Source organism: Perognathus longimembris, chromosome 1 (genome assembly GCF_023159225.1).
Source record: "Perognathus longimembris pacificus isolate PPM17 chromosome 1, ASM2315922v1, whole genome shotgun sequence".
NCBI classification, from domain to species: domain Eukaryota; kingdom Metazoa; phylum Chordata; class Mammalia; order Rodentia; family Heteromyidae; genus Perognathus; species Perognathus longimembris.
Window position 1 is genome coordinate 82,164,292 of NC_063161.1, and position 25,440 is coordinate 82,189,731.

Genomic DNA, 25,440 nt, shown 5'->3' on the forward strand with positions numbered 1-25,440 from the left:
CTTGGAAAGGATGACAGGAAGATTCAAAGGGGAGTAACACTTTAGGTGACAGGATATCTGGGAGTAGGGGGACAGTGTTTTAGTACAGAAACTAGCAACTGTCAAGCCTGAGGTTTGGCTTTCTGTGAGAGAGTCAAGTGTGGCTGGAGTCCATAATTACGTCATCCATTTTGCTTCCACTGGTAGACTTAGCTCCTTCTCAAGTATACCTGTGTCATAAACGGCACAACATTCATATGGTCTTACATCAGTATTCACCCAAGATGCCCTGGAGACGCTACAAGAAACAGAAACCTTTCTGGACAGAATTTTATGGACTTGCCTGGTTTTTGCTAGCTACCCTACTAGCAAATGCCTATCCTAAATCCTGGTGAATGACAGACCAAAGCTATTCACTACTGTCCTTCCCTATTTATCATCCACAGGTGTTAAATTTTTTTGCTTAGGTAGTTCCACAAAACCCATTTCAGACAATTGAAATAACAGTTCTGATCTGGTCTTTCCCATTTTCAAGATTGAAGTAGTTATCTTTTTCTTAAATAATTTAATATTCATGAAATATTGTAGACGCAAATTACTGGAACAGAATAGGCCATAAAATCCAGTATTTGTTATGTAGACATAGGTTCAGAAAACAATATTAATAACCAGGATTGCTATGGTTGCAGGTAATATGTACCTGCTTCTCTTTGAGGTTTACCTCTATTTTTACTTTTTTTCTTCAATGAACATGTGTAATTAAAGAATTCTATGATCCAAAAGGGAAAAAAAAAGCAGACACGTAAAAGTGATTTATCAGAGATTTTAATTTAAAACAAGTTTAGTGCAAAAAAAAAAACCAAAAACATCTTCTTCCAATGGGTGCTGGTGACTCATGCCTGTAATCCTAGCTACTCAAGCGGCTGAGATCTGAAGATCTTGGTTCAAAGCTTAGACTGGACAGAAAAATCTTAAAGGCCGTATCTCCAATTTACCAGAAAAACACCAGACTGAAGGTGAAGATCAAATAGTGGAATGAAAAGCTGAAGGAGAATATGAGGTCCTGGGTTCAGATCCCAGTACCAGCACACACAAAGAAGTTCTGATTGCTGTGCCTCCAAAAAGATGAGGCCAACTGCACTGGATGGGCACTGCACTGAGGATCACAGGATCGTGGCTTGTGGTGCTGCCACCTGAGGCAGCACTAATATAGTTGGGCCTCAGAAACCTCTGTGAAATGCAGATGAAAATGCCAAGAACTAGCCCCCCAGGAAGGTAGGAGGGTTAACTGATACTTGAGTGTAGTTTCCCTAAGACCTTGGCCTGGTTGCTAAGCAGGTGTCCATTCATTTATTCATTGTCTTCAGAACATGTGTCACGGCCCTTACATTACAGAGGGGAAAATGTACTTTGGGTTACAGTACCTCAGGATCGCATAGCTAATAACTGACCCTTTAATCATGAGCCCTGCTGGTCGCATAGTTGTTAAGGACCTGGGTACAGTAGAGGAAGTGGTTAAGAAGCACCAAATTCCATATATCAGATTTGATTATGATCATAGCTAGAGCTTTTTAGATGCATTGAAAAACCAAACAGGTATATTTATGTAAAGGATAACCATATTACCTGAAAGAGTTTTCTGTCACTGAGAAATTAATTTTTTTCAACACAGCCCATGGACCGTGGCCCCATTTTTCATTTTTCCTTCTGGTTTCCAAAGGGGGCATGTTACAGAGGATAAAGAGATTGGCTTTTTTACTTGTAAGTTTTGCATCTCATGCTCCAGAAATTCAAAGCTTATACCAGTTGCTTATAAGAGGCATGCACAAAGCACCACAAGATCTTCTTGATCAAGTTTTGCTCATCTATTCCTCCCCAGACCACACCTAGCAAGATTTTCCAAAGCCAAGTTTATTACGATCCACATAAACATGATCTCAGGAGACAGTAACATTTTCTCCCATGACATTCCATGGAAGGAAGGCCAAGTCTCTTTGTGCACTCATCTTGTATGTGTGGAGCACAGAGGCAGACCAGGAACACGGCACACATTGCAAAGTGTGTTGCATGAAGAAACAGATGAAACGGTCTTAGTACAGAGTCCTGGGAACAGGCAGTCATCTGTACAAGATATTAATTCCCCCCAAAGCCTCAAAAAGTCAATCAGTCAAAACAAATGACCCTTTCAGTCTGAAAAATACCCACTCAGAGTCCAATTAGGAAAAGGGGGCCTGTGTATATGCAAGCATAGCATTTGCATTTGATTAATGCCATGAATTATCTAACAGCCTCTACAGAGATTTTTCTCCCCCTTTAGTTGTTTCAGGACCTTCTTTCAATGGCAAGATTAGTTACTGTGAGGGCACAAAGAAAAAAAAGTATGAATCTCTAAAAACATGTAATTTCAAAATTATTAGCACTGGCTCATTTTCTAAATTGAAAAAAAATGAAGATGGCAGTAATTTGGGCAATTGGCTGAAAATCCAGTCTGCAAGGTTTAGTCAAGTCTTCTACCCACCTCTTTAATTGATAAGGGGCCAACTACTGCTTAGGGTTCTGGGTGTGTTTTCTCCTTGTGAAAATGTGCCCTTGAGTGCTGCCATGGGAAAATGCTGGAATCAAATACCCCAAGGGGTATCAGTCCTCATGAGGACAGCCCAGTGAGATGACAATCAAAAAGAAAAGAAGAAATAAAAAGCTAGGAAACCAGACCACAGGAGAGGTAGTGGGCATGCACTTCCATGCTGCGCATGCGCCCATGGCATCAAGTGCCTCTGTGCCTCCCAGCCCCCATCCCACAGACCAGCAAGCAGCTTGTAGTGCCATCTGTTAGCAGCCTCGCCTGGGACTGTTTCATCTGAATGGCTTTCCCTGAAACCCACAGCTCACCCTGTCGGATGCAATCAGGTCATCCCAGCACTCTGCACGAGCTAACCCTGCTGTTTGTCACCAGCTCCCAAAAGCTATGGTCACTTGCTGGAGAGGCTGTGTATGCCACACCTAAGACAAGCAAAAGAACGTTCCTGGCTTCAGGAAGGACACATCCAGAAACGTCTTCTATTTGTCACTGCATCCTTTTCAAGTTGCAAACTGTTCCAGGTTCTACCAAGGTCTCACCTGAATGTTCAAATGCTTCAAGCCACATCCCAGAATTCTGCAGGAAGTGAGCACACCCAGGGAGGTTCAATATTCCACCAAGTACCAAAATCCAAGAACATAAATTAAAAAAAAAAAATCAAGTTCTAAATTCTTAGTGGAGCCCTAATGTATCCCTTCATTTCAAAAATAAAAACAGGAAGTAACCAACAACAACAAAACCACAAGTGTTTTCTGGGCGGGCTCTTCCTCACAGCATTCAGGCTGTTGCATAACATTAACCCTACTTCCCTTCTCCCAGCTCCTGTGAGCTGACATCACCTCTGAGCAGTCTTCATGCCATTATCCAGCCTGGGTCTCTTTTCATTGGCCTACTGGAGCAAGCACTGGGGGGAAGACAATGCAGGTATCCACCCTTGCATGCAGGCTCCCTGGCCTCCAGGAAGCACCACATTTTATCTCCCTGCACAGTTCTTCCCCTCTGCATCTGTGCAGGGAGACGAGCATCACTGGGGGCCACTTTCATGATTTTGTTGCCATCAGGATTAGCTGGATTAGGGGCCAGTACATAAGGACCCCCTGGTGCCACGAGGAAGTTTCATCACCGGGTCAGCATGGTGTGAACTATATTCTGTCAACACCACCACTTCTTACAGTCCCAAAACAAGGGAGGTGGGGGAGGAAGTGGCAAAAAAAAAAAAAAACCATACAAACATACAGCATACATCATAGTAATAAATTCCCCTATCGGGCATTTCAAAGCACACAATCTAGTCAAGATTCTCCTTTCAAACAATAAATCTATGTGATCTTTTTTTAACCTGTAAGGAATTTGGTGGATCGGACAGTGCTGGTGGATAGAGAGGAAGTAGTTTGCACAGGGGGTTGTCCAAAACCAGTCAGCAGTTTGAGAAGAACACCATTGATGAAGGCTTATAGTATGTTCAAAAGTCCCGTTTCTTCTATAGGTCAAACACTGTCTATCCAGTAGGAATGTTCCCCCCGCCCCCTTTAATATGAGGAAAACAATGTAAGTAGAAAAGAAATGGAGGGAATGGCACAGGGGCAAGAGGACAGGGAGAAAAACAAACAAACAAAAAACCTTAATTCCCTGTAAAACTCCAGTGACTGCAACTTTTCCTCTGAGGAAATCATTTGGTCCACTCACCTACCCATACTCACCCCTATTCCCAGGCCCCCGCTCATGTGGACCCTGCAGGAAGTAAATACACGTTGGAGAGAAAGTAAAGGGATTTCTGCAAGTGTGTGTAAGTGTGTGTGCAAATGTGTGTGTTTGATAGAACAGTCCCTCTTGCACAGCACTGGGCTGTTCCATCAAAGCAGTATCTGTTATATTTCTGTCTTTCTCTTCTGTTTGGCGTATTCACCAACAAGAGAAAAGGAGGTAAGCTTTGGCGGCCCTGACCTGCAGCTGGAGCACAATACTTTCGCACAGCCCTGCCGACCCCTGACATAAATTTTACACCGCAGCTGGCATTTACACACTCAGCATTACCATATGTATAGCTTCTCGGTGCTAATTATGCTAATCACCTGTCTAACTCGCTGCTGCGAAAAATGGTTGTATTTAGCAGTCCAGTGCTTACCAATGCAGCTTACTGTGTGGCTGAAATGTACATTCAGACGGCCCTGAATGGCAAGATTTTTCCACGTTGCTGGCTACATTCAGGCCTCAGAAAAATTTATTCAAGTCAACTGGTTTCGGTCCGCAACAAAAAAGTTACGAGAAAAAAGTGAGTGTGTTCTTGCCCTAACATTCTGGATCTGCTTGCAAGCAAAATGATAAATCAATTGGTGTGGGAAACAAAAAGGGAGAGAGATTTCTTTTGGGAGCCATGTGAAACTGTAGCCTATTTAAAAAAAAGAAGATGAAGAAGAAGAAGAGGAGGAGGAGGAAGAGAAAGAAAAGTAAAAAGGAAAAAAAGGGTCATCCTATTCCCAAAATCTCTAGAAAGAGAAGTTAATAGGTATGTAGCTTTAATGCCAATTCTCTCAAATTGCAAATTTGTTTGTGATTATGTGGGATATTCAATATGTGTAATTTCCCCTTTAAATTATGTATGGATTAAAAGCATCACATTTATCATTTTAACTTATGAACAACAATGTGCATCAGGTAAAAAGAAAAATAATCTCTCAGGCAATTAGGAATAACTTTCTTATTATGCTCATGCCTAGAGAGCTGGTTGTGTGTGATCGTTAATTCTATTTTGTGAAGGTTTCTGGTTTCCCACTTAAAGGAGCAAAGGAAATCAGGGAGTGGGGGTGGGGAAGATAGGATGATTAAAAAAAAGGAGGCTAAAGTGGTGGGGGATGGAATAGGGAGTCAAAAAGCATACATTTTTCCTTGATCTCAAAATTTGCGGGTTTTGGGTTTTTTTTTGTCATTTCTTAAAGCAGTTTTCTCACATCACTCTATAGAATGAGTTTCTTGAACTAAGATAAAATTAGTGTGGTTATTTTAACAGTTCCTCAAATCTGATTTGTTCTTAACTAACAATATGTTCATATTCATTTTAAAAGCCAAGTGTCCTGCAGAATACAGGCTATGTGATGTATAGGTAATGATGAGGTATTCAACTTCTTCCAACTGTTTGCAGCATTCATGGAGAGTAACTGGACTGCAGGATAGCCCCAAGGGCCAGTGACTTTCTCATCTCTAAATGATGGTCATTAGTAGACTTCTTACTTCCATCCAGGAAGCAGGAACAAAGTGGAAAGCCACTTATTTTGACCATAGCCTGAGTTACCCCCAGTGCTACAAAACACCAGAGCAGCCATGTGAGAAATCATGGTTTACACCCGCAAGGTGAACCAACCCAGCATGCTTTCTCTGACATGGTAAGAGGTCAGGAAGAAAGCAGTGTGGCCTGCTTGGCTTCCCCTTACCTTTCAATTTAACCAAGAGCAGATGACAAGGATGATGAACATAGTAACTAAAGGATGCTGCTGAGATGACCACAGCTTTCCTCCAATTCATTCCCTACTCTCATTCTGCTCAACTTTTTTTCCCCAGCAATGCTGGGACTTGAACCTGGGCTTAGGGCACGTTAGGGAAATACTCTATCATCGAGCTACATCCCCAGTCCCTGTAGGACACTTTTACAAATTTATCTGACTCAGTGAGACATCATCCAAGCCACATGTTGCTGTCTTTGGCCTCCAGACTCAAATCATTGTTCTTTGCCATCCCAAAGAACTAATGTATCTGGGTTCTGTAGTAGTTCCAAATCTAGCTGTGCCACTTAAAACACACCAAGTACCACTGCATTTGCTGTACACCAATGAGTCTGACTTTCTCTTCCCCTCTCAATCTCTTGCTTTTCTTAAATAGGAGATGGACCACCCTGCCTCATGGCACACAGCAGTGTTTACATTGCAATACACCACTGTGTAATACATCTGGCATTTTGGGCAGGATTCCTGAGCTAGGGGCCAAAAGCCCTTAAGCAATGATTTAAGGGGGGAGGGGGGACAGACATGCATACTGACTAAACAAAGCCTGTTTCCAGCTCATTCTGCTTACTTCTGTACAGGTTTCATCAATAACTGCAAACTATCTTGCTAAAGTGAGTATATCTATGGCTTCTTTTTATTTATCTAACAATAATAAATAAAACTGGTGCTGTGATAACTGGCCTCACCTTCATAGCCAGTTGCCCTATGGACTATTTGGACCAATTTGTACCTGGGTTTCTGTATTTAGAAATAAGATCCTGCCTCCAAATTATACATCTCTCCAACAACAAATCTGTCATTCACTAACAAGTACCTGGCAACACAAAGATACATTTTCCCTAACACATGATAACTACGCCCTAAATTCTAAACATAGCTGTCAAAGTCACTCCTGAAGAGGCAAAAGATGGACTATAGCTTTCTGGACACCAAACAACTCAGACAGCAGTCCACTGATTGAAAAGGCTAATTATTTCAACCCTAAAGGAAAACATGTAGAAACAATTAGATAAAGCAGTGGTGTAAAGGGGAAAAAAATCCTCAATCCAATTTAAGAGGGAGGGAAAAATGTAGCTAAGTATTATCATAAGACACTCAAATTCAGATTGGCAGCAAAGAACAAGTACTAGCAGTATTTCTATTTTGATGACCCTGATCATATCTGTGTGTTCAAAGAATGTTCCTACTGAGAAGATTCCAAGGAGCTTCCTCCTTCTGACCAGGCAGAAGTGCCTGCTCCAGCAAAAATCCTTTGCTCTCTGGGATGTCAACCAAGACCTCTCATGAGGATGGAAATCTAAGGATACGGAGTCGGCCAAAATTTGGATAAAGAGATCAGTCCTCTTCCATTTCTATCCAAACTTCATGTTCCCACTGGCTTTGGCATGAGCTTCCCTCTATGGAGGGGCTGAGGAGGGGTGTCTGGGTGGGAATATTAATGGTCTATGTTTCACTCAGAGGCTTAGGAGGGCGAGAGGACCAACTTCTATATTTCATGTGCACTATTTGATATTTTGCTACACGTTGAAAGAAGTTGTCTATGAAGTCTAAAAGTACCTCAAAAGTCTAGAGTCATGCCAGCGATCTTCCACAGGAGACGCACATCTTTTGCTGGCAAGGACCCATTGGATGAGCATGGCCTTGGAACCAACCCTCAACTCCAAGGAAGCAAATGGCAACTCCCCATACAGTGTCTCCCACAACTGGTTTGAAATAATAGTTTTCTAATTCCCTCTTGTCAGTTTGTGATTAGCCAGACTTCAGACTTTTTCAGATCTCACTCTAGTAACTCCAGAGCTCCATGTGGGAGGAAATGACTGAGCTGGCTTAGGAGTAGGTGGGTGAGTGGAAGGATAGCAGAAGAGGACATGGACAGAACGGAAAAGGAGGGAACCAGAAGAAATTCAGGAAGTCAAAGTAGTAGACACAGAAAACAAAAATGGAATTATGCAGGTATGTGGAGGTTTTTTTTTTGGGGGGGGGGGGATACTGCCTCAGTGTCCCCTTGGCCTCTTTTCCTCAAGAATGTCAAAATGGTGCCAAGAGTTAAAAAACACTTTTCTCTTTGGTTGCAAAATGGCTTCTGTGAAGTGCAGTTTCCTTTAAAGTAATTTAAAAATAGTCCCAGTTTTAGGAGTCAGAATAACTTTTAATACCAAACACATCTCCCTGAGCAAAATAGCATACCCTGTGGGGTTCAGTGTCAGGCAGACAGCTGGCATGGACTAGGTGGGAGGCAGCCACATGGGAAGCCCCTTTCTCTGCAGAATTATGAGCCCCTTCACCCCCCCAATAAGTTGAGTAAAGCAAAGACGGACAAGTTCCAGCTCACCCGGCGTGGACAAGGTTCCAGGGGTCACAGACAGGTCAGCTTTGAAGGAGAAGTCCAAATGAAATATAAACATGGCATTGTGGAAGCCAGACAAATCTCCCATAGCTTGTCCAGCCAGCATTAATCTCTGCATCAGCTGTGGCCCATAATCTAAACAAACGGATCAGGCAGCTCATACATCTGGAAGCTGTCATCTTCTGGAACCTCCAAGTGGCGGTAGAGCTATCTGAAATTCCCAGTGGCCCCACCTGGCTCCCATGGGTCAGGACAGGTCAAGAATGGCAGGCAGCATAGAAGATACTGCACTGTGTGTAGAAGGCACCCAGGGCTAAGAATATTTTTAAAGCCATTACTGTTGGGCTTTCATTTTGCAACTATGTAAAGAAAACTACAACTGCTTACACTGCTGGTATGCACCCACAATTTGAATCTAAGAGACCTATCTAATTAAACACGGTTCATTGTTTTCACAACTGCATAGGAGTCCAGGAAACAGAAGGAAGTTGCATTTTTCAGTATCTCTGTCCTTTGTGAAAAGCCCCCAAACTGACAACCCCAGTGAGCAGAAACCAGGTGACAACTTCAGTAAGGCAGTGAAAGGGGGAGGAGTCCATTCTGCCCTGCTGACAGAATGTCCTGTCCCTTTTTGCTTCCCTTAGTTCTGCTCCATAAGGGTACCTTGGAAAAAGTGGCCTGTGATACAACTCTCTGGAGGAAAATGAGACTGAAAAGATGGGTTCTAAGGGGAGTTGTGTTTTCAGCCTGACTGCTCATATTAAGCTACTATAAAGTCTCTGTCATGCCAAAAGCCCCATGCATGGTAGCTGCAGTGCAACAAGGTGCAAAAAGAGTTACACCTCCTTCCCAAAAATGAAAACACGGAACATTTTGTTCTTGTTTCCCCCCCCCCATGGTCTTTTTCTTCTTTCTGTATATGTGTGTGTTTTAATTTGATACCAAATGCCATTCCAAGAAAAATAAGGAATTTAAATTAGTAGCACAAAATGAAATGAGTTCTTGAGATGAATAAATACAAAGTTGCTTTGTGAGATTGACCTTAACAAAAAAAGACCACAAACCCTCTGCATTTAATGGCCATACCTTCACAGTCCCTAACTCCCCCATTTACCTGTACAGCACCTGTCTTCTATTTATCAGAACTATTTGTCATCTAGACCAGTGGTTCTCAGTTGAGGTGAGTTGTACTTTACACCAGATTCAGCAGAGGCATCTGATACTGAATGGAAACAGTCTGATTGACACATGGACGAGCATGATGCTAGCTCCAGTGTGCAGAGGCCAAGGATGCTGCTAACTATTCTCCAGAGTGCAGGCACTAAGCAGCATCTCACCAGTAGGGATATCCCACCCAAGATGTCACCCATACCAAGGCTATAGAACTGAAAGAATGGTGAGTCCCAATTGTCTCCTATAATGAAGTGTCCAAGACCAATTCAAGAACACCAGAAGCCCAGTGTTCTCATCTTTCTCCCTGGGTGCTGGCCTTCACAGAACTCTTAACAACTGAACACCGAGGCAATATGGATTCATTTCAAGGGTATCACCCTTTGCAGAAAAGGAGGACAGGGAGGCGGCAAGCTTTTAGGGAAAAAAAAAAATCTCCAAGAGATAAACCAATCATTATCAACCAATCAGTAAAGTCAGTTCCCTTTGTGCCTTGAGATTCAGGTGAAGGCACTAATGGGACCACAACAACAGCAGCAGAGGCCAGAAATATACTAGCACAATCATGTGACAGGCAAAGAACAGGTGGCAGGAGGAAATGGCAGCCCTGGCCCCTCCAACTCCAAGGGAGGTTAGGTCCAAAAAGCCACACTCTTGGCCTTTGCTGATGCTGTTCCTTCTGCCTGGAATGTATTTCATCTCAGAGTCTCCAGCCCCTATGACTAGCTCAAGGTCTCCTGGAAGGGATCCCTGATTTCCCAGCCTTCTTGGTACTGTGGTCCTGCATGTTAACCACACACTTTTGAGTATGTGTGCCTGCTGGGTGGGGGCTCCCCCCAGGGCAAGGTCTGTTACTTTTCAACAGCATTTGTAGTATTTTGGGCATTATCTGATGCACAGTGGGCACAGAAAACATGTCCTGAATGTTTCTATCTTAAAATGATAGCCAGTCTCTTCTCCACCATGCAGCGCCATCCTGTGTTTCTGTGATAAACAGATGTCCACAACATCATCATTCCCCTATTTTTTTTAAACCAAACTTCATTAGTCCGTTGACAAATAAGCTACACTCTGGACATTTGTGAATAATTTAATCTATCTCACACATAACCGAGTTTCCTCAAAGACAAATAATATAAGGAACATTTTAACAGAATTGAAAAGCTCTCGTTACCTACTCAGGTGTGTGGGTGTGTGGGTGTGTGGGTGTGTGTAGTAGTTAGCTAGACTACAATGGTCCACATTCAAACTATCTCAATAAAGCCACATTTTCCTAGCCTGTTAAAGCATGCAAAGTCAAATCAAACATAGGACTTTCAAATTTACTGGCTGTGTTAAAAGTGTATTTTGGCAGACATGATACCTAATGTAGGGAGGATACCTAATGAGGCCTATATGCACATATACGTTCATAAACACAGAAATAACTGGTGTGTATCATTTTTTCAATTGCAGGAGAAATTTTATTTTTCCAAACTGTCCTTTATCCTGTCTCCTTTAATTCTTAGTCTTTCCTCACTTCTGTTGCTTCTTAACTAGGAAAATATACAACTTCTATTTACCTTATTTATATATGTAGCAAGCAACCAGTTCATATCAAGAACCTGAACTGTTTCAACTAAGAAAGTGTCAGTAAGACATTTTGCTGATAATCATAATGAATTTATGCAAGAGACTGAAGGACAATGTGAGCCTAAACTTGGAGTTGTCTCATTTTAATTGAACACTGATCAATTAAATTAGTGATCAATCAACTAGTGGAGATTTGATCTCCACTAATATCTAGGGTAGCAGAGAACGTTTACTTCCAAATGCTCACAATACTCTGACTGATTGCTGCCATGAACATTGAACTCATTGAATAATAAACAATATCTCTAGTTACTATTAAACTGTGGCAGCCTCCCTGGTTGGGCTTACCTGCCTTATGAAACTACTACTTCTATGTGGGAAAAATCTAGCACTGAATGAAAGAATAAATGAATGCCAGGTCAAGACAACAGGATACCAAGTGACTTAGGTCACTAGGATGCAAAGTGGGCATGGAGAGACATGAAAATACCTTGATAATTTCTCATTTTTAAAAAAAGACAATAATTAGAATGTATAAAACATATTTACTGTCATGTTATGAAAAATAATATAGGCACCTCACTGAATTGCAAGGCATATGAACACATACAGTAAAATGCCTGGAATATGACAGTTGCTGAACAAGTGGCCACTGTCTATGAGCTATGCAAAAAGAGGTTAAGAGGAAGCTCAGAGGCATGAATGTGTCATGCATTAGCACCCATTCTGGACAGCGTAAAAGCAGCAGTTATTACTTGGTCCTCATACTGTCAGGAAAAAAATGATACTGTTTATGATACAATGAGTTACATGTTCATGGCAACAGCCAGTAGAGTAGTAATGTGAGCATTTGAAAGTAAAAATTGTCTGCTGTCCTAGATATTAGTGGGGATCAGTGAATTAAAATGAGACAACTCCAAGTTTAGGCTCACTCAATCCTTCCCTACCAACTGTTGGTGCTCCTAAAGACTACTGTGAATTATGTGTCTCATCCTAAGTTCTGAAATGAGTGGAATACAGGAAGTTATTTCTAGAAACATGCATTGCTAAGAAAATCGTATTACCTCTCTTTAAGCATATGAAATATCTCCTAAAAGCTACTACTTAAACTACACAAAGCTGAACTTTTGTTACCATCACCATTGACCACAAATGGATTGATTGGTCTGAGTTGGAAAAAGTCAAGTCTATATAGGAGCCTAAGGTAATTGTCTGCAATGGAGCCGTCAATCACCCATTTCCACACTAACAGACCTGCTGTCCAGTTACTGTGCCCAATGTGCCACAACACTCATTGAATGGCACTTAAGCCCCTCACTCTGATGGGGCCATAATTCTTTCAACCCCTCCCTTTTCCAGACCCCCCCTAGTGGTGGTGCATCTCTTGCTAAACCGTCTTCCTCCTTTCTCCCCAGGTCATACCAGTCAGCTCTCACCACCTCCATTGCAGCTCTTTTTCTCCTAACTTAACTTTCATGTTCCATTTTCCATGTGCACTCAAATTTCGTGCAAATGCACTGAATTCTAATAGTTTTAACTCCATAAACTTGGGCAGTGTCCCACAGACTTCCAAGTCTCTTACAAGGCCTAGCACAACACAGATAGTCAGAAATGTGCTGCTAGGGGGCATAGTAGGTGCTCAGTAAAACCCTTCCAACACCCACCAATGACAGTGAAGCCCCAAACGGAGGGAAACTACCCAATGGATTCCATCCAAAGAACATTTCTGTAGTAATTACCAAGCTACTCAAGGCTGGAATGTTTTCTGGTCTTAATTATTTGGATTATTTTAATTGCCACTACTCAACTACTCTACTTAGGCTTGCAAAACAAATACTGTGGAAGGTTAGGTTCCAAGAGCATTCGCAGGGGCCACTGAAGGAATGTAACTCTTCAGCTTTCAAATTTTGTCTTGGGCAGCTTTCAATTTTAGTCTTCAGAAGGGCGCCAGGTATTTTAGGTTTAAATATCTGCGTACCTACTGCAATCTTCCTACTCCCTTGTAAGAGATACCCAGAGTAGTGTTTAAAAAGTTAAAATCTTTCCAAACAGCAAGATTCTTTCCCTTGGGTGTGTGTGTGGGGGGGGGGGGGTGTACTGAGTGACAACGGAGAAGAAAAAAAGAAAAAGAAAAAATAACAGGAAGAAAACCTGTATACCAAAAGAATGTAAAAATGCTTCCGTCTCTGGGGGGAGTGAATCTACAACTTTTTCTCAGGGAGGCTTTAAGAGCCCCCAAATTTAGGAACAAGGATAAATAAAAGCCTGGCAGAACCTCTTGGAGAGCTTCTGTGGCCCCTCCCATCAAACCCGCGTTCTTAAAACACATTTCTTTTTCGCTGGCTGCAAAATGCTTTTTTCCCCCAGAATAATTCCATTTAAAAAGCCCCCACCCGCGAAGAAACATTAATCTACTTTGCAAACATGCGTTCCAGTCTGCTTTACTGTTTTTTTTTTTCAACTCCTTCCCCCCCCTCCCCTTTTTTTTTGTACCTTGAGACAAATGTTTTTTTCCCCTAGAGTTGAAAGCTGTCCAAAAACAGGACCACACACGCCGCCGCCTCCGCAGGCCCGCGCAGCGCCCGCCCCCCGCCCCCCCCCAGCGCGGCGGCCGCGGCCGCCGGGGGCGCGCACACTCCCTGCAGCCAGAGGGGTGGCCTTCCCCTCCACCCCCAACTCCTTTCTCTTTGGACGCGGTGGGTGGGGGTGGGGGAGGGAAAGAAACGGAGTCGGGGAGCCACCGCGGGAGAGGCCTTCCCTTGGCAGTGTCTCCCGGCCAGACTGAGGCTGGCAGCAGCAGTGGCAGTCCCCGAGCCCCCCCCCCTCGCGGCCGCGCAAGAGTGGTCTGTTCCACGGAGGGGGGGGGGGCCCGCGCCCCTGACGGCCCGCCCTCGCCACTCTCTCCCACAACACCTAGCAAAACGCAGCGCCCCGAGTAGATTACAGCGCGGCCTTTGTCGGGCGGGCCTGGCTCCAGGCCAGGCGCCCAAACAATAAACAATTCCCCCTGGTGCGGACCAGGGTTTTGCGCTGGCCACAGCCAGGCTCTAGGTGTACACTGGTAAATATCTTTATCAACTGGAAGGAAGGGAAGGGAAAGGAAGGGGGCGCCGGATTGGGGGGGGGGGCACCGAAACGGGCGCCGCTGCGGGCGCTGAGTTTCTTACCTTCCACCCACAGCTCCTCCACGTTCGTCTCGAGATTAGCTGCCTTTAATCCCACAGCGAAGGCTCCAAATATGAGGAGGCCCACAACCAAGAATTTGCCGCAGTTTTTTTGAATGTAACAACCCAGTTTAAATAAGAGTCTCTGAAACTTCGCTCTCAGCCACAGTGGCGCTTTCCGGCCAGTAGCCTTCCCCTGGGGACGAAAACAGAAGGGAGGAGTGAACACCGGGGAGTCACGGCCTGCGCGCCCACGCCCGCTCGCGCGCACCCGCCTGGGATCCCCGACAACCCGGGCACCCTTGGTGGCGTGGGCGGCCGCGGCGCAGGGACGCGCCCTCGGGGCTGGAACCCAGGCGGGCCAGAGGGAGTGAGCACAGCGTGGGGGGGCTTGGTCATAAATCAAAGTCAGGCTGCACCTTGGGGAGCACAGAGGCGCCCCCATGAACGGCTGCACAACATCCTTGAGTCAGTGGGGGCGCTGGGGAGAGAAACTGCCACAGAGCGGGTGGCAAAAGCCGAGAAGAGTCACTGAACACAAGATCTGTACCCCAGCCATAGAAAAGGAGGGGCTGCGTAATCCCACAGACCGGAGTTCAACATTTAAGAACCAGAAAACCACATTCCTTCTTTCCAGTAAGTCGAGCTCCATCTAACACCAGTTTCTCAGGACACGCCGGGGAAGACCGGGTGCTGGGGGCGTATGCATTTTGGGTCCCTCCCCCCACCCGTGGTAGTAAGTGGGGATCCACGTGGTGAACGCGGAGGTCAGGGCTCACTCCCCACGCCTTTGGAAAGCGCTGGGAGACGATGAGACCAGCCATCTGCAACTTACGACAGTATTTGTGATCGGAAGAGGGCAGCCACATGGATTTTCCCCTCTTCTCCCTTCCCTTCTGGTTAAACCTAAAACACAGCCAGCCAAGTGCACGGGGAAAGGGCCCCGTCTGGAGCCGGTGGGGGTCCTGGCGGGGCACAGGCTGCTCGCAGCGGCCGCGTTGCCCCGCGGCCGGCCGCAGCCCGGGCGGGCCCCAGTCCGGGTGCTCGCCTTCCGCGGATTCCACACATTTCAGCAAGCCTCGTAAACAATGAACTCGGCCGCTCCGCATACCCGTACTACAGATTTAAGGTGGCAATTTGTTTACAACATTCCCTCTCCCCATCGGGCTCTTGAGAGGAGGCGGCTCAAAAACTGGAAACGGAGAGGGGGGGTCTCCTCTTCCGAGGATAATTTTTAAGGGAGCAGAGATTTCTTGCTCAACAAAAGCAAAACTGGCTGCCAAAAAAGGAAACCACCTTTATTTTGGCTCCCCCCCCACCTTCCTCTCTCCGCCTCTCTCCACTCCGCCTCCCCCTCCAAGATGTTGGGAAATGTGGACGTTTCACGGGGGGCTTTTAGGCTAAAAATAGGGGCAGGGGGCACCGCGGCCGCCCTTGAGGTGGTCCGCTGTGGACTGCTTTCCAAAGCTCCGGAAAAGGCACGCCAGGGAGGGCGTGTGTGTGCGCGCGCGCCCGGACACACACGCACACACACACGCGCGCGCACACCTCCACCCCCTGCAGACCTCAGACAGCCCTTTCCTCCTAGGACCGGAGGGAGGGTTTGAATTTTTCAATCCTCACTTGTCTGCTTCTTTTCCTGGAGGCGTGTGTGTGCGCGCGTGCGTGTGTGTGTGTGTGTGTGTCGGGACTATCCCAAAGAGGAAGAGGAGGGAAGAGAAAAGTGGGAGGGGAAGACAGAAGTCTGAAATGCACCTTGGAAATCTGCTCCAGAGCGAAGGCGGCGTCGCAGTAGCTGGGCCGGTGCAGATAGTCCCGGTCCAGTACGGCGCGGCGCAGTCCTCCGGTCCGTCTGCGCCTCCCGCCACCGGCCGGCCGGCCCAGGGCCCCGCTGCAGCCGCCGCCGCCGCCGCCGCCGCCGCGGTCCTGGGGCTCGGCGGCGTTACCAGCCGAGGCCATGTTGTCGCCGCCGCCGCGGGGACCGAGGCTTCCCGGGCGGCCCGGCGCGCGGCTGCCGCCTCTGCGGACTCCTGGAGCGACTGGGCTCTCGGCTCGCGAGGACGCTGCTGGCCACCGGCACCGGCTGCTCGAGCTCGGGCTCCGGTTGACAGATTTGCTGCTGCTGCTGCTGCCGCTGCTCCTGCTCACACGGCGGGCGCTGCTGTCGCTGGGGCCGCGGTCGCTGCCGGGGACTCAGACCCTGCGTCTTCCATTGCCACATTGCGCGGGGGTCCCGAGGTCTCTGCGGCCGCCGCTGCCCACATCCAGTTCGCGAGAGGGCGAGAGCCGGCGCGCGGACCTAGCCTGTCCTTCCGGCGCTTCCACGGCACTCTTCGCGGTCCCCGACTCCCCCTACCCGCCCCCCGCCCCGTGCCGCGCCGCGACCCCTTCACTGCAGAAAGCGCCAGCAGATCTCGGCTGCTCCCGCCGGCTGCGCTGGCTTCCTCGGTGCCTCCGGAGTCGCCCGAACAGTCCCGGAGGGCGAGCGCAGAGCCGGCGTTGCCGCAGGGTCCGAGGGTGCCCGGCGGGTCTCAGCGCTGCCGGGCCGGAGCAGCCGCCGCTGCCGCTGCTCCCGCGGTCGCTGCTGCTGGCGGTGGCGGCTCCCGAAGCTGCTGCTCTCGCTCTGGCTGCTGGGTTCGCAGTGGCTGCTCGGTCCCGGACTCTGCTTTCTTGTGCTCCTCACCGACCCGCTGGACCATTCTGCCCCCGCGCAGCGCGCTTCTCTTGCTCCCGGGACCTGGGGACTCCGCTCTGTGTGTGTGCAGCGGGCAGCGGCCGCAGCAGCTCCTTGATTCAATAGATGAGATGGAAGAAGAAAAAAAAGAACTCTCTCCATTTGGAGAAAGAGGAGGAGGAGGGGAGGGGGTGGAGGGGGAAAGCGAGCGAAAGAGAAAAAGGCTGGAGCTCCCGCCCCCGGGGCTGTCAGATGGCTTGGGTTTCTGCAACGTGATTGGCTCGCGGAGGGCAGAAATTACTCAGCAAACATGACTATTATTAGCTGCTTAGCAACAGCTCACCAAAGTAGAGAGACCACCCAGGTAGGCAACCCCAGTGTGTGCATCCCGGGCTTCGGGGGGAGCCTCCGAGAGCGCCAACCTTCTCGCATGCAATACTTCCATTAAGGAATGCTCCCCCCCTCCTTTCTTTCTTATTCCTTTTTTCAACAGTGTCTTCTTTTTTTGTGAGACGCCTTTTGCGCGCACACACGCGCGCGCGCGTACACACGAGCATTTGCTTCACCATAGACACGGGAGATATAATTTTTTTAAGCGCTTAAACAATTTTTTTTAGATTCCTCAAAGAAAACCCTTTCAGAGGCACCTTGGCCTCAAGCAGCAGCAAATACTGGGAGGTCCGGCTTGAATTCCCAGGCCTGAACCAATAATGACAGGGTGGTGGATAGTGCGCCAGTGTGTGCCAGATTTTTTTCCCCCTGCTCTCTTTTCTTTTATAACTAAAAGGCTAGACTTAGGCTCGCGCAGGGAACAACGCCTCGCATTAAGATAAACAAAATGGAAAGTTAAAGAGGAAAGCAAGGCCGTTGAGGAAAGCCACCCTTAAAAAAACCTTCCCCCTCTCGCCCCCCCCCCCCGCCCCATCGACACAGTCCTGGTTTGAGGGAGTCTGTGTTCTATAAATGTGGAATCCAGACACCAAAGAAGTCTTGTGGAGGCAGAGACTTTTTTTTATTTGAGTCTTTAATGCGACAATAAATAAAACAACAGAATCCTTTTAACAACCCAGAGAAATAGAATTGTTTCCTTGTGAAGTTGGCATGATTGTTTGGGTTCATTTGGAACTCTCTTTAAAAATTTACATCCTAAAATGTCAGTTTTAAACACTTTTTTACAAAAATCGATATGCACATATACATTTAATAATAGCATGAGGTAGAGAAGGATAAAGACTTTGATGGATTCATTTGAAACAAATTGTGCGCAGATATATATATCCCAACATATAGAATTTTTTTTTAAAGCCGGTTGCTAGTGGCTCACGCTTGTAATCCTAACTACTCAGTAGGCTTAAGACTAATTTTCCTTTGAGGATGAGAATACGTGGTACATTCTAGGGCAGAGACAAACTGTCTTACACAGCTACTCTTTTTATGTAAGAAAAAAAAAACACCACGCGACTTTTTAGAGTAGAATGCTTTTTTTTCTTCCTTACATTTCGAGCTAAATTCCTCCCAGCAGTAGACACTAGACCCAGAAACCTTTGATTGTTTCATTTTTTCCTTTTATTTATTTATATATATTATATTTCTAGAGTTGCATTTGCAGAGGGACGTGCAGTAATGAGAAGCCGAATGAAGTCGTGAAATGGGGCAGTGTGGCTTTAAGATGCACACCGTGTGTGTTCATTGAAAAAAAAAAGAAGAAGAAAGGAAAGAAAGAAACCCAGATGGAGAGACGGGTGGGGGGGGGGGAGGAGCAGGGGTAGAAGGCGGAGCCCAGGCTGCCACGTGACCCCGGGCTGGGGCGGGGAAGGGGGGCTGCGCGCGCGGATGCTCGGATGCGTCCGCATGCGCGCGCGCGCGCGCAGGGCTCCGCGGCCCGGAGGAGCAGGTAGGAGAATCTGCCCACGCTGCAACCGGACGGGCTCTCCGCCTTCAGCACGGCCTCCCCAGAGCCCAAGCCAGGCGTGCGCCCCGCCGGCGCGGACGGACGTGCCGGACGCGCCGTAGTACATTCCTGAAGGCGGACCAGCCCCCTTACGTTACCCAATGTCCGCGCAGCCTCCCCGCAGCCAGCCAATGGCTGCGCGCACGGGGTCCTTTCCATTCAGCAGCCCCGCGCTCGCGGCTCCGACCCGTCGGGGGCTGCGGCGGGGCGCGCGGGCCACCGGGGCAGTGCACGCGGCTCCTGCAGGGGGCCGGTCTCCCAGCCCTCCCCGCCCCCTTCCTGCGTCTCCGGCGGTTTCCCCAGCTTCTGCTTCTTTCCCTTTTCCTTGCTTCTTCCTCTTTCACTACTTTTTCCTCCTCCATCTCTTCTCTTCTAGCCTCTTCTCCACCTTCCCTGTAGGTTTGTTTTTTTTTCTTTCTAACTGATTTCACTGAGAGGCCTTGCTCCCTAAGTCCTGAACCCGTAAAACTGCGGTTCCCCAAGCGGGGTACCATGTCATGGAGAATAAACAGGGCACAAAGAGGGCAAAAGCATTCAGGGGGTGATCCGGAGAAGGACTTGAGTACCCAGCCGGCCAGCGCAGAAATTCGAAACTCCTAAGGCCTAAGGAGCACGTGATTTTTGAGACACTGAAAAAAGCCGCTAAAATCCCGAAGGGAAGGGAACACGGTGCAGTGAAAGCGGCACTACGTTAGTAATAGCACAGGAAGGCCAGCTACACGCCTGGGTAGCTTAATGTTGGAGCAAAGTCCCACTTTTTGTTATATTTGATAACATAAAGCAGAAAAAGTGATTTACTAGTATGGCTGTAACTGAGCGGTTCTGCTGATATTCAAACTATTCTGTGCTTGCCACTAGAAAGTGTTTTTAAAAAGTTGGAGGGCGGTAGCCCTATTTAATTATCAGCCTGTTTTTAAAGTTGAGGTTTGCTGTATGTCACGGTAACTATGGAGCCACAAATTGCTATTTTTTGTGTATTTAGAAAAATTACGTTTTAGACCATAATATTCAGGTGTGTTTTTTTCTTCCCACTCTCTTATTTAAGAGTAGTTTCAGTATGGATTGTAGAATTCCAATTCCAGAATGAAATTACTATCCACAAACATATAATAGGTCGGTATTTCTCCGAGTTGCTGCTGCTTGTGTATTATTTCAATGGCAAAACCTTTTCCACCCAGGCTCATTTCTCTCAGTTTGACTTAATTCCTAAACGTTTTGAACATTGATCCCCGAGGTTTCCAGCGCCCCAGCCCCCTTGCCCCCTGCTTGATAGGTTAACTTTCCAGCATCTCAAACAATGGTCTCGGCCTGTAAATTCTACCCATTGGTTCCAGGATGCAATCCCCAGCCTCACTCTAACAGGCACTATCTTAATCTCCCTACCCCCCACCCGCCACTTCCCCTGTGGTCTGCTTTTTTCATACAGAGAGATGAATTACTTTGAGGATCTAATTGGCCTTGTTTCTGTAACGTTTTAAGAAAGGGAAGAGGAGCCAGAGTAAAAAGACTGCTCCACTTGGGTGGTCAGGGCTGAGGCTGCCCCCAATTTGCCTCATTGCTGATGCATGTGAGTGCGACATTCCCAGCGATAATGTTGTTCCTAATCAATCTGCCCTTATTTACATTTGTAAGCATTGTCGGCTTTAATATGCATGCCCTGTGCTGGGGACCACAGCGCCACACGGGGTTTGTTAACTTCCAACTAATCACAAGCATTCCACAGACCTGAAATGAGGCAGATTGGAGGAGCCAGGCCTGCTAAGGTGTCGGTTGAAAATACAGTTCCTTTCACAGCCTTTTCTGCCTGGTATAGCTCCTTTTAGGAGAATCACCACATAAGTGAGAGCTTAGGGCCTTATCTACCAGCAGGAGTTGCTAGCCTCTATGAGGCCAGAGCAGAGTTTTAACCTCCCTTTTCAAATAAAATTCATCTCAGTGCATAATGTGGCTGGTGTCTTTTTCCCCTCAGTATGATCCAAAACTTCTCATTGGAGTCTGCAGTTTTCAGAACAGATTCCTTCAACTCTTTGGATTCTCTTATGACTCCTCCCTTTCCTGTTCCAATGTTTCAGATATCCATGGTCATGCCACACACGTCTCAAAAATGACCTCAGATTATCCAAATGATAATAAGCCTCTGAAATAAAACATCTGTCCTTTGTGTTGGGAGGCTCAGATGATAAGCAATTATGGGAGCCAGACTTGGTGGAGTTATGAAAGGCCACAGTGAGTTGTAACTTCTCACTGGTTTCTGACCAAACTAAAGGACTCTTTAAAATCCAATGTAATTTAGCTAACTTTTACAGAACATAAGTGAATAAAAGGATGATTACATTCCGAGAGTTTGATCCTTAGGATGCTTGTAATTTGGTTCACTGAGTTTCACATGGTCTTTCAGAAATCCAAAGAATTACAAACATGACATTAAGTCCTACTTGTTCCTTATTTTGAGGGTACAGCCTAGGCTACAGAATAGGAATGTTGGGCTGGGGCCTGAGCAGGTACCCTGGATAAGGGTTGGCTTGACTCATCTCAAGCTGCCAGTATGCCATACCATGCATCACATTGTCTTGGCTTCCTAAGAATGCCTTATTTGCCCGTTGGGAGCTTTTGTATTTACTTAAAAGGTAATGGTAGAAAATGAATCTAAAAGGTTTCATGGGGGAGGAGGGAAAATCCAGCAGCCACAAAATGTAAAGCCACTGGGCTTGACTCTCCTTCCTTTCTTCCTTCTACCTTCAGTTTCCTGCCCTCACCCCCCCCCCCCCCAGGCTAGAGGAATGGGAACAGCTCTACCCAACTTGTCAAAATAATGCTGCTAATTACCCCTGATCTCCTTTAATGGGAAGCTGCTCCCAACTCCACAAAGGAGTAAATGAGAAGTCTGCTGCAAACCCTGGAGCACTGGCATTTTTTGAGCTTACAGTGAACTAGTAAGTGGGGGGTGGGAGAGAAGGCTAGAAGATGCCCTGACAAAGTCCCAGAAATCTGCAGATTGAATACTCTAGGTTTCAGTAGTTGAAAGGGGAATTAGACTTTATGCAGTGCCAAAAGCTATTGGTAGCCTCTTGCTAAGAATGCCACCTATTTCAGAGAGAATATTCTGAGTGTTCAATGAACTTGAAACACACACACACACAGCACTGATCTTTATATTGATTCCTTCTACTCTTCTCTAAGTATCTCTCTAGCTACATTGCTTACTTTACTATCACCACCCCCATCACCATCTCTTATCTCTCTGACTAATATATCTATATCAAGCTTTGAGTTTGGCAGAAAGGATACCATTCATTTCAATGATCCTTGCCATTGGGTGTTGCATGAAAAAGAAGCTGAGCAACATGATCCCTTTGACCCACTGCTGGAGCAACAAATTTATTAGAGATATAGGCATGAGAAATGAAAGGGAAGTAAAACAATTCCAGCTTATTGTGTGTCTTTCTTTCATACTGCTAATCCGGTTTACACATCACGCCTACATGTCTCAATAGGGCTTTATACACTGTGGCAGAGGCTGAAGAAAATAAAAGGTGTGTGTGTGTGTGTGTGTGTCAGAGAGGGAGAGAGGAGTTATATTTTAATCCATATTTAGTTACTCTGCAAAAATTTTATCTATAGAAGGTCGAAAAGTTTGTTAAAAAAAAACACAACCAGCAACTTTTCTTTCTACAAAACAATTCCCAATGGTGTTAACTTCTGTTCAAGTAGTTTGTCTAGATTAGACTGGATTATAACCAACTAGTAGTTATACCTCTCATTGTGAGTTTGAAATGAAAGTTATTCCCCAAACAGAGTGGGCATATTGAGATGGTAGGGTCCATTGGTGTCCACTTTGATTCAACATTTTTATTTAAAAAGATCATGGACTCAAAGGCATTTTACAGCCTGGTGGAAGGAAGCTGGGTGACAACTGGAACACACACAAACTCACAATTGAAAGCCCCTTGTTTTACAACATGTGGACACAATGTACCTAAGGCAACAATGTATCCTGAGGTGCCACCCAGTAATAATAAGTTACAGTAACAAAGGATGACACCAAAAAGCATTGTCTTTTTTGTGAAGGCAATTAATTGCATGTTGGAGTAGTGGAGCCCAATTGGGGAAGAAAATAGGAACACACAGGATGCAGAAAAAGGATTATTGTAGTAGTTCAAGACCTCAGCGATCCAATTATTAAATACTTGGAGCCACCCATCTTGGGTCTTTATTATTTATATGTAGTCCTTTTGTGATTGTCCTCTCCAGGGAGGAAAGAAGAAACTAGAGAAGATAGGGTTTGTTTGTTTTTTTACTCCCAGTTCCAGGAAAACAGGTCTCTGGGTGTCTTCACAGAAAGAATCCACATAGCTCTTCGAAGGTGATGAAAATTGAGATCTGAAAACTTTGGATTTACTGTTTAGCCACACACTGGGCATTTTAAACATGAACTCAGTTGTGTAGAGGCATAGAACATGTCAGGCACTGGTACAAATTCTGGCATCTTGTAGCCAGTGTTGGGATCTTCTAAGGATCTTGGTCTGTTAGATCCACCACCAGGCTTTTCCCGAGGCGTCACTGGGCACTCCTAGCCTTGGGCTTCCCACCCACCACTTTAATAGGTGGCAGGCACCAGAAAATCCTAGGGCGCTAGAGTCAACACAGCACACCTTGCCTCTCTCTACCCATGGTCCCCTGTAAACTCAGAGCGCTTCCTTGACCCTTTTTTCCCACCAACGGTGGCGATGAGTATTGCAACCCTCGGTTTGGGATTTGGGTTAGGTGCTGCTCTGCAGCCCCTAAGGTGTCCCACTCAGCCAGGTGTTAGAAGGGGGTGGGACACCTGAGAGCTGGCGCCCCAAGCCTCCAGCTGGTCACGGCAAAGCTCCCCAGAGCGGAAAGAACTGGCTTCCCTCACCTCCTCCCTGAGGCCCCTGCCCTCGCCCCCGCCCCCGGCGCTGTCATTCCAGCCCTTCCATCACCAGTTCAACCTCCGCTGGCGATCCGTAGTTACCACCAAGCTGATAAGCGGAAGCCAAGGTGGCGACCCTTCCAAGCGTGAAAATGCGATCCCAGGAGACCCCCCTCCGTGGGCACTCCCCCGCGGAGCCGTTCCCCGCCTCGGGCCCACCGCAGCCGGCCCCGCGAGGATGGGGGACCCTGGGCGTGTGATCAGCGTGGAGACCCGGGAGATGCGCTGGCCGCCATCGCTCAGCTCACCCAGTCCCGTCGCCCCCGCGAGGCGAGCGTCCCGCCCTCCACGCCTCCCGCCGGGCGCCCTGGAGCCCCGGCACTCCGCGTCCCCACGCCGCTCGGGACGCACGGGCGCAAGGACGAGGTGGCCGCGCGCAGGGAGCTCACTCACCATAGCCGGCCGTCAAGCCCTGTTTGGAACGCTGGCGCCGGTGGCTCGGACTCTCTCTCGGTTTGGATTTCACATCAATTCCTTTTTTTTTTCTTTTTTCTTTTTTTCTGCCTGGCCCTCCCTTTCGTCGTCCTCTGCTTCTCCGTCTTCTCCTCGTCGTCCTTCCTATCCCTCTGGCCTGGTCGTGGCGGGTCTCTTTGTCTTCCCCGGGGTTGTCGCTTTCTTCTTCTTCGTCTTCCTCTTCTCCTCCTCCTCCTCCTTCTCCGTCTTTACAAAAGGAACGGAAAGTGTAAAGTCCCCGGCGCGCTGGGCCGCCGGAGGCTTTCGGCGGAGTGCAGCGCGGACTCACAATTACAAGCCTGTTTCTATTAAGCAGTTCCATGGCCCTCGGCGTGGGTGGTCTGCCGCGCCATAGGCAGGACCTGTCAGGGTCACGTGACAGATCCGAAAACTTTACCCCTTTACAATAAACTCAAGGAAAGCAAAGTAAACTCGGGGAACGTGCTATCAGCACAGCCCTCCTGGGTAAACAGGCGCTCCCCTGCCCGCCTTCCTGGGAGGCGCCGGGGGCTGCCGCGAGCTCCAGCGAACCCTGGCTGCCCCCCCTCTCCCCCCCCCCCCCCGCTCGCCACCCCCTGCGGCTCTCAATGCGGGGGGTCTCCGCTGGCCCCTCGCCGTCCCCACCCCTATGCACCACCCCCCCCACCACACACGCACATACACATACATATTATTTGCTAACATTTGGCCTTCTTGCCAGAGCCCTGGGTGGGGGAGAGATGCTGGGGTGGAAAGAAGCTCCTTTTAGCATCTCCAGCAGTCCGGGAAGGGGGGAGGGCGCCCCGAGGGCTACGAAAGAGCAGCACCTACCATGGCCTCCGTTCTCAAAGCCCCAGTCTGCTTGCATTCCCACGGAAGCGCTAAAAGGCTTGGGAGCATTGTGGTTGACAGGCCCACAGGTGGGTGGGTGGGTGGGGAACAGACTGGGAGCCCCGCTGATAATCAGAGGCTCCCTGGGGAAATGTCCTCCAGGACAAGATTTGTGAGGCTTCATTTAGGATGGCAGAAATGAAGAGACCAAGGTGGGGTCCCTGGAAACCAAGATTGGTAGCTGGCTGAGCAATCCCTAATTGATATTTGCTTCCTTTGCCTCCCAATTAC

At 47.5% G+C, this 25,440-nt stretch overlaps 1 protein-coding gene across 4 annotated transcripts in view; it reads right to left on the reverse strand.

Annotated features, from left to right (window-relative positions):
- Positions 1-24,667, reverse strand: part of Ptch1 (patched 1) — a 69,821-nt gene extending 45,154 nt beyond the window's left edge. Inside the window, exons 1-2 of one of the 4 annotated variants that reach the window (XM_048331072.1) lie at positions 24,458-24,667; positions 14,311-14,503 (exon numbers count right to left, since the gene is read on the reverse strand). In XM_048331072.1, coding sequence (XP_048187029.1) covers positions 14,311-14,503; positions 24,458-24,661 — 397 coding nt within the window. In that variant the 5' untranslated portion in view covers positions 24,662-24,667. Of the gene's footprint in view, positions 1-14,310; positions 14,504-15,142; positions 15,373-16,062; positions 16,672-24,279; positions 24,314-24,457 lie in introns of those variants that run through there. The other 3 variants (XM_048331059.1, XM_048331052.1, XM_048331065.1) reach the window with 3 other exon arrangements.
- Positions 24,668-25,440: the final 773 nt, after the last annotated feature.